General features: G+C 40.7%; 1 protein-coding gene across 2 annotated transcripts; it reads left to right on the top strand.

The window, feature by feature from the left end:
* Positions 1 to 11: 11 nt before the first annotated feature.
* Positions 12 to 12,288, top strand: LOC139442800 (peroxiredoxin-like 2C). 2 transcript variants are annotated; one of them, XM_071223691.1, is made up of 11 exons: positions 12 to 99; positions 1,739 to 1,873; positions 3,887 to 3,965; positions 4,771 to 4,824; positions 5,817 to 5,862; positions 6,332 to 6,565; positions 7,342 to 7,464; positions 8,873 to 8,911; positions 9,042 to 9,140; positions 10,432 to 10,584; positions 11,145 to 12,288. In XM_071223691.1, exons 2-10 carry the CDS (start codon positions 1,756 to 1,758, stop codon positions 10,564 to 10,566), a joined length of 927 nt encoding a protein of 308 aa, XP_071079792.1. In that variant the 5' UTR covers positions 12 to 99; positions 1,739 to 1,755; the 3' UTR covers positions 10,567 to 10,584; positions 11,145 to 12,288. The 2 variants fall into 2 exon arrangements, with proteins under 2 accessions (XP_071079792.1, XP_071079793.1); XM_071223692.1 differs by lacking the exon at positions 12 to 99 and adding an exon at positions 194 to 520.
* Positions 12,289 to 13,456: the final 1,168 nt, after the last annotated feature.

Below are 13,456 nucleotides of genomic sequence, written 5' to 3'. Positions count from 1 at the left end.
CTTGTGTCAGAATATGGTATGCATGGGGAGCCTACTCTAACCTACTACAGTTTGCTACATGTATTTTGTAAGGACATTAGAAGGGGTACGAATATTGACGTGAGTTGTATATCTTTGACTTTTTTAATACTTGTAAGTTAGAAATGTTACACAAATTTAATCATCAGCTCTGATAAAACTCACATATTTTTGGTAAGAAACCCTTTCTTTCGTAATGATCTACAAAAGCAGTATCTGTTTTGCGTGTAGCATTAGGTCAGCAAGTTAGCGTACGTTGAGAAGTACAGTTACTAAGACACACGACTATCTTATCTTACATGTCACAGTTTCTTGACAGGCACTGCAATAAATAATAACGATATTTGTACAGTCACGTGGTGAAGATTATATACACTAGTGAATGGCAATGCCCTAGTCAATACTATGTAGACCCCTGAAGAAGGTGTAGATTTGTCCTGACGTTGACGGTGAACGCAGTCAGTCGTGTATCTTAACCTTTTCTCTGAAGGTCTAAACAAAGGTAAGGCGATTGATTAGGTAATTAAGAACACAGGATAATTAGTGTTACATTAACAGAAGCTGCTATATGTTCGTCTTTATTTTAATCCAATGATCCAAGCGCCTAAGATGACAATATTAGCAGATATGTCTTGATAACAACTATCTCTAATTGTGCGTGACATATGGTCACATCAAACCATGCCATGAGCTCTGAACTGGTCAACCATGTCTAATTACCTATTTGTTTAATGGGAAGTTAATGCACACTTGACTGACCTCTGTCAAGGTTGATGGGAGAGTTTACCAGACACAGCAGTATTGCTGAGTCACTCTGCTGTTACTGCTTGTCTAGTTATATATTATTTCAGCTCCCTTCGATAGCCTTTGGGCATTATAAATAAATCTACATTTGGCCCCATTTATTACCTCCTGATAGTTGTAAGGTGTGGCACTAACTGCAATAGGAAATAGCTGGGCTCAGAAAAGTGCCTGGTAATGTTAGAAATATTGATTTTTTTAAATTGAGTATTATTGTTTTGAGTCGGTAAAGTATCATCAAGCACTACTGTAAGAGACCCGAGAAGATCCGGGGTAGAATAGGTCTTCAGCAACCCATGCTTGCCGTAAAAGACGACTATGCTTGTCTTAAAAGGCGACTAACGGGATCGGGTGGTCAGGCTCGCTGACTTGGTTGATGCATGTCATTGATCCCAAATGCGTGGATCGATGCTCATGATGTCAATCACTGGATTGTCTGGTCCAGACTCGATTATTTACAGACCGCCGTCATATAGCTGGAATATTGCTGAGTGCGGCGTTAAACAACAAACAAACAAACAAACAAGCACTGCTGTAAGACTTCCATATCTAAAGTACCAGATTACATAAATATTTAATATTTAAATTCCTGTTTTCACGAGACACCCTTGAAGTCTTAACCTAGCATAAGACATATTACCAGAAATGTACGGAGTGAACATTCTTTCCAGGGCTCCAGATAATTGTTTAGCTGTTAAGTGTTTACTCAAAATTATCATTTGGCATTTATCATTTTTCACATTGGTTATTGGTTTTCTTTGGATATTCAATATGTTTTTGCTTATTAGACTAAACCCAATGAGAGAAAACATATATCATGATATATTGAATACCAAAATAAAACTTGTGAGTAAATACTCAGTGGCTAAACAAATTATCTGGAGCCTTGTGCTAAAGTTGAAATCATGTCTCACTTCAGATGAGATAGGTGAAACCATGAGTGACTCCAGTGGAGGAAACCCTGAAGATGAGAGAATACTTCTGGTGAAATCCATCTCTTCTCTCACTGAAACGGAGGAAACTCTCCTGAGCAGAGCAAGAGATTTACTTAAGGGTATTGAAAGGAGCTTTCTTGTTATTCGAGCTTTCTTGTCATTCTTATGTGCAACGCATTTAAAGCTGCATCTTTCCGAGGCAAGAGAAGAGAGTTAACTGACTTTAAAAGTCCAGTTTCCACCCTTGCCGAACTAGGCTGGAATTACTGGGCTCGATCGTAGCGCCACCAGTGGCTATTACCAGTTATTGTCCTTCTAAGCCTCTCCTATGGACCAATCAGATTCCACTTTTCGTATCACCTGTGTTTGCTTCACATAAAATGGCGGCGCCCAGTCAGGACAATCTGATCGATAATGAAGATCTATACTGTGATAAAACGGGACTTACATCGCGAAATGCATCAAAGCACGTGAGCACCTTCATTAAAAACATGAACAGATTTGGAAAATATCTGCTGACAACGAGTTGGCGGTGCACATGTTTTGCAAATCCTGCGCTCGACCGAAATCTGCACAACTGTTTATGAACTGGATTTCAATTTCGGTGCGCGATTTTAATTGGACTATGCATAGACTCGTTAGCCCAGCCAAAATGTAACTCCATAATACCAGCCTAGTTCGGCAAGGGTGGAAACTGGACTTTTAAAGTCAGTTGACTCTCTTGCCTCGGGAAGATGTTAAAGCTGCAGTTGACAGCTCATGTTGATATGATACAATTTTATGATGCGTTTGCAGTGGTAGAAACTAACAGTTTTACTCCACTAGTCCTTATAATGATAACATATAGCAAAACCCTTAAAAATGGCAAATTTCTACAGTCCTTATGATACCTTAACTATTGGGCAGTTTGGCAAGGACTATAGGACTAGTGCCCATTTCTGATGCTGGCGTTTGTCATCACACTAGGATTAAACTGAAATGTAGCCTCCTTTAGGCCATAATAAAGTCATTAGATGTTTATCTCTGCTAGCCTCATTACAAATCACCACCTGAGATAGTTTTATTGTCCCCAAATATATCAGCCCCAAATTAATTGTTTTATGTTCTCGTCCGTCTTTGTTTGATTTGATCAAAGTTTAACCCAATGTTCATGCTTCATGTGAATCACATCGGGCACATCTTCTTGAGGCTAGGGTGTTAGCTGACTATAAAAGTCCACTTTCCACCCTTGCTGAACTAGGCTGGAAGTCCAGAGTTATATTCTGGGTGGGTCTATGCATAGTTCAGTTAAAATCGCGTAACGAACTAGACATCTGGTTCTTGACAACATGGATTTCAACGTGCAGATTTCTGTCGACTGAAGGATTTGCAAAGCATTTATACCATCAACTGGGCGTCGACAAATATTTTGCAAATCTTTTCTTGTTTTGGATCAAGGTGCTCAAGTGATTTAATGCACTTCGCGAGGCCCGTTTTATTACAATATAGATCTTGTCTATCGATCAGATGGTCTTGACTGGGTGCTGCCATTTCGTTTTTGCAATTGCAAGGGATAGAAGAGGTGGAATCTGATTGGTCAATAGGAGGGACATAAAAGGGACATAACTCGTAATAGCCACTGGTGGCGCTACGATTGGACCTGGAAATTCCAGCCATGTTCGGGAAGGGTGAAAATTGGGACTTTTACAGACAGTTGACTCCCTTGCCTCGGAAAGATGATTCCCACCCTATCTATACCCCCAAACACCCTATCCCTACCCACAAACATAATATCCCACCCTACATCTTCCAACAAACACCCTATCCCAGCCTTATCTCTACCCCAAAACACTCTATCCCCACCAAGTCCCTATCTCACAACTATCCTTACCCCCAAACACCCCATCCCCACCCTACCTCACCCCTATCAATCACCCCCAACCACAACCTGTAAGGTTTACATTTTTCTGTTAGGGGTAGATACTATGAGAACCTATAGACCCCAGGGTGCCTTAACATTGATACATGTTTCTCTGTGTTTGACATTTGTTGTACTTTCTTTAAAACATTGAGTCACCATTTACTATCAATACATCACACTATTGACTGTATTGATCACCTGTATGCTTCATGTTTTCTGTATTTGTTTCTAGAGTCTTTGTCTGTGTTTGTTGAGGAAAAGATTGGACTGCTTTTCAGGATTGTATCAACATATAAAGACGTTCTACAAAGGTAATCTATGGCATATATGGGGGCACGGGTGCCCCAGTCGTCTAAGGCGCTGCAATTCGCTGTGCAGAGTTGCGTCCCTTGGGTACCCCAGAAACCTATGATTGTGGGTTCGAATCCTGGTTCGCCCTGATTATGTTTCTAGGTTTGTCAGCACCATACCCGTGCTTGTGGGTTTCATCGAAGTGGTAAACGTCTGAGACCTGCATCACTTTGGGCTTTCCTCCCACATTACGCTGACACGCCGTGATATAACTGGAATACTGTTAAAAGCGGCGTTAAACACAACTCACTCACTCACTCACTATGGCATATACACTGACCATATTTCTAGAAATGATCTACTGTGCTGTTTGGGCACCTTCCCTTACCTTAATTTTCTTAACCCTTTTTCTTTGGCTGAAGGATGGCAGCATATTCAAATCTGAACCTGATTTCGGCCATCTACTTGCATCCCAACCAGCGCTCCGAGTTACCAATAGGTTCTCAGCAACCGATGCTTGTCATACAAGGCTGCTAAATGGATGCGGTGGTCAGGCTCCGTAACTTGGCTGATTGTGTGTCATCATACCCGAAGACTTGGGGCTTTGCTTATAATATGAATCACTGGTTTGTCTGAGCCTGACTTAAATATTTACAGACCACCATCATACAGCTGTGTGGCATTAACCAACAAACAAACACACAATAAGCCAACCAAGATTTTTCACAAGAATCTGAAAACAATGAACGAAACAAAGTCTGACTTTCTAAGTGCAAGGTACAAGACTTTTTGATTCCTGCTGATTTCCTGTTCCATCTTTTGCAGACATGGACTGAAAACAAAAGCGGAATTGAACCGATACATACAGAAGTATTACAGGTAGTTATGAGTCTATGTTGTGTATCACCATTTTTTATCTACTCTACCACTGCTACTTCTACTACTGCTGCTGCTGCTGCTAATAATAATAATGATGATGATGATGATGATAATGATTATGTGCAGTTTCACAATATGCCAAATCCAACTGCTAAATCATGCTCAAAGCGCCACATTATTTCCTGTGTTCCCTGTTGTGATATTGCTTGTCTAACATGGGTATAATATATGAAGCCCATATCTGGTGTTCCCTGCTGTGATATTGCTGGTCTCACATGGGTATAATATATGAAGCCCATATCTGGTGTTCCCTGCTGTGATATTGCTGGTCTCACATGGGTATAATATATGAAGCCCATATCTGGTGTTCCCTGCTGTGATATTGCTGGTCTCACATGGGTATAATATATGAAGCCCATATCTGGTGTCCCCTGCTGTGATATTGCTGGTCTCACATGGGTATAATATATGAAGCCCATATCTGGTGTTCCCTGCTGTGATATTGCTGGTCTCACATGGGTATAATATATGAAGCCCATATCTGGTGTTCCCTGTTGTGATATTGCTGGTCTCACATGGGTATAATATATGAAGCCCATATCTGGTGTTCCCTGCTGTGATATTGCTGGTCTCACATGGGTATAATATATGAAGCCCATATCTGGTGTTCCCTGTTGTGATATTGCTGGTCTCACATGGGTATAATATATGAAGCCCATATCTGCTGTGAAATTGCTGTAGGTCTTAGGCAACTTCACAATTTCAGTGAAACCCATGAGCAAGGGTTTGGTGCTGTCAAACAAATCATCATAATTCTGGGATTCGAACACACAGCCATGGGACATGGCCTGCTTGAGAGACATTATTAGATGTCTTAGATATCTAGGGCATCTGTGCCCCCAAATGACTAAATGAATGTGACTTCTCTGCAAATATTTGGCATGTTATACAAAATGGTGGAAGTGTTACGACAAAACTGTTGTGTTTCCCAGGCACCCCGAGGTCAGAGAGGCAGCAGATGAATGGCAGGACCTCGAGGTAATGTAGTGACCCGTCATCTATATGTAGGGTGGATGGGACATTTTTCACTTTGATCAACAAAATAACTAATATATAACCTTCCTGCTTGGGTGACAAGGTGCATGTGCATTTATTCCATAGGAATTATAGTAAACTATGGTTATAATGAATTCAAATGGGCTACTTATTTTAGTTCGTTATAACTGTAGTTCGTTATAAGCACATGTACAGTATATAGACAGCAAATGGATGGGGCCAAAAAAATATGTTCATCATATCCGTCAGTTTGTTATAAGTGTATTCGTTATAAGTGTAGTTTACTGTACCCAAAGATAGCTTTAGCTGATATGTAAGACAACCCTTAAGCATGTTTTCATTCTCCAACACAGTGATATTCAAAATACATTTCCAATCCTTTCCAGTGACTGTCATTGAAAATTAAACCAGAAGTGACCATTATTGTTGAACTGCTGTCATGATTTTCCAGAGAGAATGGGATGATTTTCTCGGCGACATAGACAACGAGTTGGATATGGAGCAAGATGTCCTATTAAACCCAGGCGAAGAGGGTCCAGTGGATGTGTCAGTTGTGGATGCTCGGACTGGAAAGGCCACAACTCTACAGAGTTACCTCCCTTCATCTAGCCTGACTCTGGTCCTTCTGCGTCATTTTGCCTGACTACCTTGACGAGATCACGTGGCACAGCTTCTAGCTCACCAGGTACGGGGATGTTTGGTCCTGTTACAATGAATGTATGGAGTTTCTACCTTCGAAGAAAGACTTCGTCATGATGCAACCAGACGGCAAGGGTGGCGCTGTTGTCTGAGGTGCTGGAATTTGTTAGCAGAGTTGCATCCCTTAGATTTGTTTAAGCTTAAATGTCAGAGGTACATCACTTCAGGGTAGCCTTGTGGTTAAAGTGTTCGTTCATCACGCTGAAGGCCCGGGTTCAATTCCCCACATGGGTACAATGTATGAAGCCAATTTCTGGTGTCCCCCGTCGTGATATTGCTGGTATATTGCAAAAAGCGGTGTATAAACCATACTCACTCATGATTCTGAACATCAGCAAGCTTAGCAACAAGAGGCAGCATTGTTCCAAGAAAACCTGTTGTTTTCTTTATGCTTGTTTTATGACACAACCTAACTTTGTTTTGACTGATCAATTAGATTCTACCTTTTCGGCATGTAGAATGGACACTGGTGCAAGTCAGAATCGAGTGGGTCGGTGATTTATGGCATTCTACCTTGTCCTTCAGAGTTGTGTCCCTTGGTCATGCCAGGATATGGTTATTGGTACAAGTTAAAAATTATGTTGTTTGGTATGTCAGTGTTCCCTTGCTTTTGGGTTGTAAAGTTTTATATTATTTATGAAGTGCTTTGCTTTGGGTTTTTCTCCTGATTTAAGCTGTCATATGACCTAACTTATAAACTGTTTAACCAGCTTTGAAACCTGCTCTTACTCACTCACTCACTCACTCACTCACTCACTTCAGGAGGAGTTTTCTGCAGCAGGAAGCAAGGTGCTTGTGATCTCGTTCGGAGCTAAGGAGGGGGCAGAGAAGTGGATGGCAGAAACTGGGTGTACATTTGACATGCTGCTGGATGCCGAGAGAAAGGCAAGACTAGATGTGTTGTGTCTGGAAAATATAGGGAGTGGGATGCCGAGAGAAAGGCAAGACTAGATGTGTTGTGTCTGGGAAATATAGGGAGTGGGATGCCGAGAGAAAGGCAAGACTAGATGTGTTGTGTCTGGGAAATATAGGGAGTGGGATGCCGAGAGAAAGGCAAGACTAGATGTGTTGTGTCTGGGAAATATAGGGAGTGGGATGCCGAGAGAAAGGCAAGGCTAGATGTGTTGTGTCTGGGAAATATAGGGAGTGGGATACCAAGAGAAAGGCAAGGCTAGATGTGTTGTGTGTGGGAAATATAGGGAGTGGGATGCCGAGAGAAAGGCAAGGCTAGATGTGTTGTGTGTGGGAAATATAGGGAGTGGGATGCCGAGAGAAAGGCAAGGCTTGATGTGTTGGGTGTGGGAAATATAGGGAGTGGGATGCCGAGAGAAAGGCAAGGCAAAACAAATATTGTCTTGAAAGTACAATCTTTAGGATGTAGATGCAATCACACTCGGAAACGGATGTATGAAATATACATCAACAGACTTTATTATTTTCCTTTCAGAACTGCCTGTTTATGTTCCATTTCAAGGGAAAGAAATGATATGTTCTTCTCCGAGAAGTCATTCTTATAATGATCCCTGGTGTGTCAGCACTATACCCATGTTTATAGGTTCCACTGACGTGACAAACATCTTGGAGTAGGTCACTTCAGCCCTTACTTCTAAGTTATGATTCCCCAGTAATTGAAATACCAACAGTAAACCCATCTTCCCGAGGCAAGGGAATTAACTGACTTTACAAGTCCAGTTTCCACCCTTGCAGAACTAGGCTGGAATTCCTGGGCTCGATCGTAGCACCACCAGTGGCTGTTACGAGTTAAGTCCCTTCTATGCCTCTCCTATGGACCAATCAGATTCCCCCTCTTGTATCACTTGCATTTGCTTCAAACAAAATGATGGCGCCCAGTCAAGACAATCTGATCGATAATCAAGATCAATATTGTGATAAAACGGGTCTGTCTTCGCAAAGTGCATCAAATCACACGAGTACCTTGATTAAAAGCCTGAAAAGATTTGGAAAATATCTGTTGACAACAAGTTGGCGGTGCACATGCTTTGCAAATCCTGCAATCGACCGAAGTCTGCATGACAGTTACGAACTGGATTTTGATTTCGGTACGTGATTTTGATTGGACTATGCATAGACTCGTTAGTCCAGCCAAAATCTAACTCCATAATACCAGCCTAGTTTGGCAAGGGTGGAAACTGGATTTTTATAGTCTGTTAACTCTCTTGCCTCAGGAGGATGATATTGTCGACATATTTGCTATATCATTACATGAGGACAGAGAAAATATTTGCCATGTAAGCTGCCATGTTTTAAAAGAAAATTCCCATTTTTGTTTCAGTTGTATAAAGCATTTTCGTTGAAGAGATCTGTTTTGAAGGTAGGAATCTTTTCGTTTTTACAGAATTACAAAATGTATTTACAGAATATTGAAAAACCACAAACATTTCTGAACTGAAAAGTAAATACTGCCTGCCTGCTTGAGTAGAGTGGACTGATGTTTTTGGCAGGTCTGGAGTGTATCCTGCCTGGTCTACTATGCCGAGCAGATGGTCGCAGGACGAGAGTTACCTGCCCCTTACGAGGACATCAAAGATGACCCACATCAGGCATGTCTTGTTTGGATCACATAGATTGTACTTCTTTCTTGTTAATTAATTACAATTGACATAAAAATTATTAGCATAAGAATTATTCAGTAGAACAAACATTAATTTAGAATGTGTCTATTGTATTGCATCTTCCTGAGGCAAGGGAGTTAACTGACTGTAAATGTCCAGTTTCCACCCTTGCTGAACTAGGCTGGAATTTCTGGGCTCGATCGTAGCACCACCAGTGGCTTTTATGAGTTATGTCCCTTCTATGTCCCTCCTAATGACCAATCAGATTCCACCTCTCATATCAAGACGTTTTGATAAATGATCATGATCTATATTGTAATAAAGCAGATCTTACATCGCAAAGCATATCAAATAATGTGAGCACCTTGATTAAAAACATGAAAAGATGACCAGTTGAAGGTACACATGCTTTGCAAATCCTTCAGTCGACCGAAATCATCACGTTGAAATACATATTGTTTACAAACCTTATGTCGATTTCGTTGCATATGCAATAGACTATGCATAGATTTGTTAGTGCAGCCAAAATATGACTCCATTATTGCAGCCTAGTTCAACAAGGGTGGAGACATGGCTTTTATGTCAGATAACTCCCTTGCCTTGGGAAGATGATTGTAGTAGTGTTATATCATGGTTGTGCTGCACTAAGTCCCACAGTTTTAATAAAAAAGGTAGCGTTTCCGAACATGATGGACATGCCCTTGAGAAGTTTGTTCTTTTAATCATGCTCTAAGGAGTGACTAGAGGGGTGACCATTGATGACACTGTTGATGCAAATAATGCTAAATAATTGGATGGATACAATTTCAATAGTTGTCATAGAAACAGCATTACAAAGTTGATACTTCAATAGACGAATCAAATTATTAGTTACACAATAATCATTCACTTCACTATTCATTTTCATTGAAAATTCCTCATGTTTGAAGATACATACATATCAAGAAATGTTCATCTGTTCAAAGTCAGCGGTTCGCTGTTTGTTTTATAACACCACACTCGGGATTATTCCAGCTATACGACAGTGGTCTGTAATTAAATCTGGACCAGACAATCCAGTGGTTGACATCATGAGCATCTATCTATGCAATTGGGATACATGCATGAACCAAGTCAGTGAGTCTGACCAATCAATCCCGTTGGTTGCTCTTAGGACAAACATAGGTTGCTGAAGACCGATTCTAACCCGGATGTTCACAGGGGAGTTTAGAAGATTGATAGGGAGTTAAGAGGGTGAACACTGCAATAACTGTAATTGCCGCTTGGTGTCTGTGTACAGATGGGAGGGGACTTCACGCTGGACAAGGACGGGAGGATGAAGCTCATCTACCGCAGCGCCACCGCCAAAGACAGACCGTCTATTGATGCCCTTCTCCAGTCTGTCAAGGACATGAACTCTACAGAGGACCTGTAGCTCACCTTTTCTCTCTGGGTAATGCATGATATCAAGGGCTGTGTAGCTCACCTTGTCTCTCTAGGTAATGCATGATATCAAGGGCTGTGTAGCTCACCTTGTCTCTCTAGGTAATGCATGATATCAAGGGATATGAGGCTCACCTTGTCTCTCTAGGTAATGCATGATATTAAGGGCTGTGTAGCTCACCTTGTCCCTCCAGGTAATCATGATATCAAGGGCCCTGTAGCTCTCCTTGTCTCTCTAGGTAATTCAATGATATCAAGGGCTGTGTAGTTCACCTTGTCCCTCCAGGTAATGCATGATATCAAGGGATATGAGGCTCACCTTGTCTCTCTAGGTAATGCATGATATCAAGGGATATGTGGCTCACCTTGTCTCTCTAGGTAATGCATGATATCAAGGGATATGAGGCTCACCTTGTCTCTCTAGGTAATGCATGATATCAAGGGCTGTGTAGCTCACCTTGTCTCTCTAGGTAATGCATGATATCAAGGGATGTGTAGCTAAAAGAGCGGTGTAAAACCATACTCACTCACTCACTCACTCACTCACTTATGCACTGTTTATCCTTGCAGGAAATGAAAGCTTGAAGCATTTCTGTGCTGATAAATGAAGGTCAAGGTCTAAACCAATATGGCTGCCACGACTGGACAAAAGAGTCAGTGAAGTGGAATGTTTCAATATTTCATGACACATATCATAATATTCAAGATATAAGATCAACTGTCTATTTCACTGCAATGTCCACATTAATCCCTATATGTATGTCATAGGAATGACTAGGATTTACTTGACGGCACTGTTTCATGACTTCTGCGTTTCCGAACAAGGAAGCTTAATACCTACCTCGTATGTGAAATCTCTTGTGAATGATGTGATTTCATTCATTGATGATTCTCTATCAGTTTCATGATTCTCCACCAGTTTCCTTTTTCTCCACCAGTTTCATAATTCTCCATCAGTTTCATGTTACGTTGCAATGGCTGCCAATACCTTTGTCGCAGTGGAGCCCTGTTTATTGTTTCAACAAAGTTTGAGAGAAGTGAAAAGATTAGTCACCACAACTAATCATAGTATTATCATTGTGTGTTAACAACCAATCAGAGACCTCGTCACTGAGTAATGGATGTATTTTAACACTATGTGAATTGAAAGTATGGCTCTCATTGGTCAGTTTGTTCGTGCTGCAGAATGCTTCATGACATGTGCGATATTTTGTGCATGTAAATAATTTGTGAAAAAAAAATGACCAAAATCGTAATTTATAGGACAAACATAACTTTAGCCTCAAAATCGTAACTATTACACCAAAAACATAATGGTTGGTATCTCTGCAGTAACGACTGCTTGAAGATAACATGCACCTATCCTGCATGTTCATGTTGAAATCAAGTTTTTATTGTTTGTTGTATTCAAATGGGAAGTGCTATTTTAGTGTCAATACGTTTTTAAGGCACTCAATGTGATGACACAGCACAAAACTATTGTGTATTGTGTTTTATGCAGATATTCCATGGGTTAGCGTTATGGCTTTTGATGATTGGGCCTGAAATAGTATACACTGTGACGACAAACTTAATTGTAAAATGACTCGTCTGTTGGCTGTTGTTACATCTCTGATCTGTTAAGGAATGTTGCGGATGGTTTAGGGCCCAGGCATTACTTCAGCTGATATTTCTTTGAGCTGTCTACATATAGATAATATATTTTTACACTATAAGAAATAAATTTATATATATATCTACCAAATGTGTTGCAAGTTTTATTTCCTACTTCAAAGTCTGCATGTACAAATGGCCTATTCAGTAGTTGGTCCAACTCAAAGTACTAAGGCCAGTATTTGTGGGATCACAGATATCCTGACCCTATTTTATTCCAAATGAAAAAAAAGTTAAAAAATCCAAATTTACACTTAATTTTTTTCACTGACATCATTCTCTCAAAAATTATTTTGAGATTACTCAGTGTTTTAAAAGAAATCATGTTTAAAAGTTAGGATTGTCTTTGTTTCTTGTTTAACTCCGCTCTCAGCAATATTACAGCTATATAATGGCGGTCTGTAAATAATCGATTCTGGACCAGACATAATGAGCATCGATGCACGCAATTGGGATCGATGACATGCATCAACCAAGTCAGCGAGCCTGACAACCCAATCCCGTTAGTCGCCACTTACGACAAGCACAGTCGCCTTTTATGGCAAGCATGGGTTGCAGAAGACCTATTCTACCCCGGAATCTTCACGGGTGTTATGAAGTGGTGCGTCACAACCGGAGCTGAAACAAAACAGACCAACTCATTTTATATATATCACAGGTCGAGGATTGTTAATTCATTTTATTATGATTCGCGCCAATATGTCTCTTGTCCTTGAGACACAGACTTTGATGAAATTAATTAGTGATGGCGCTAAAGATTTTTTTGATTTTTTTCCCTCTTACGGGTAATATTTGTAAAAACATCCCGGGATGAGTTGGGTTTTTAAATTCCTACTCCAACTTTTGACTTTGACAAGATAAATCTGTGACCTAACATATAGAAACATTATGGCCTCTGGACCGCTGAGACAATGTCGAGGTAGTGCAATAACATGAAAACATGGAATTATTGTGGTCACTTGGGTTTCCGCTAGGTGACATAGAAGAGTTGTCTCCCATGAAGTCACTTGGGTCCCAGCAAGGTGACGTCCAAGAGTTGTCTCCCCGTGCCACTGGCCAGGTCAAGCTCCTTCCCAGCGCATGACACCTTCATTACACTCTCGGTAACATCGCTGCCACCAGTGTGGGTGCGGCCATTACAAGAATCTTGAAATTTGCCCTCTAGCCCAAAATGTAGTAACCTTGATACTTTTGTTTATGTCTTTGGGAATGCCATCATATTTCATTTT

This window comes from Haliotis cracherodii, unplaced genomic scaffold (genome assembly GCF_022045235.1).
Source record: "Haliotis cracherodii isolate W230 unplaced genomic scaffold, xgHalCrac1.p SCAF_5, whole genome shotgun sequence".
Lineage (NCBI taxonomy): Eukaryota > Metazoa > Mollusca > Gastropoda > Lepetellida > Haliotidae > Haliotis > Haliotis cracherodii.
Note: the sequence above shows the minus strand (reverse complement) of the source record. Positions and strands in the feature narration are given on the sequence as shown.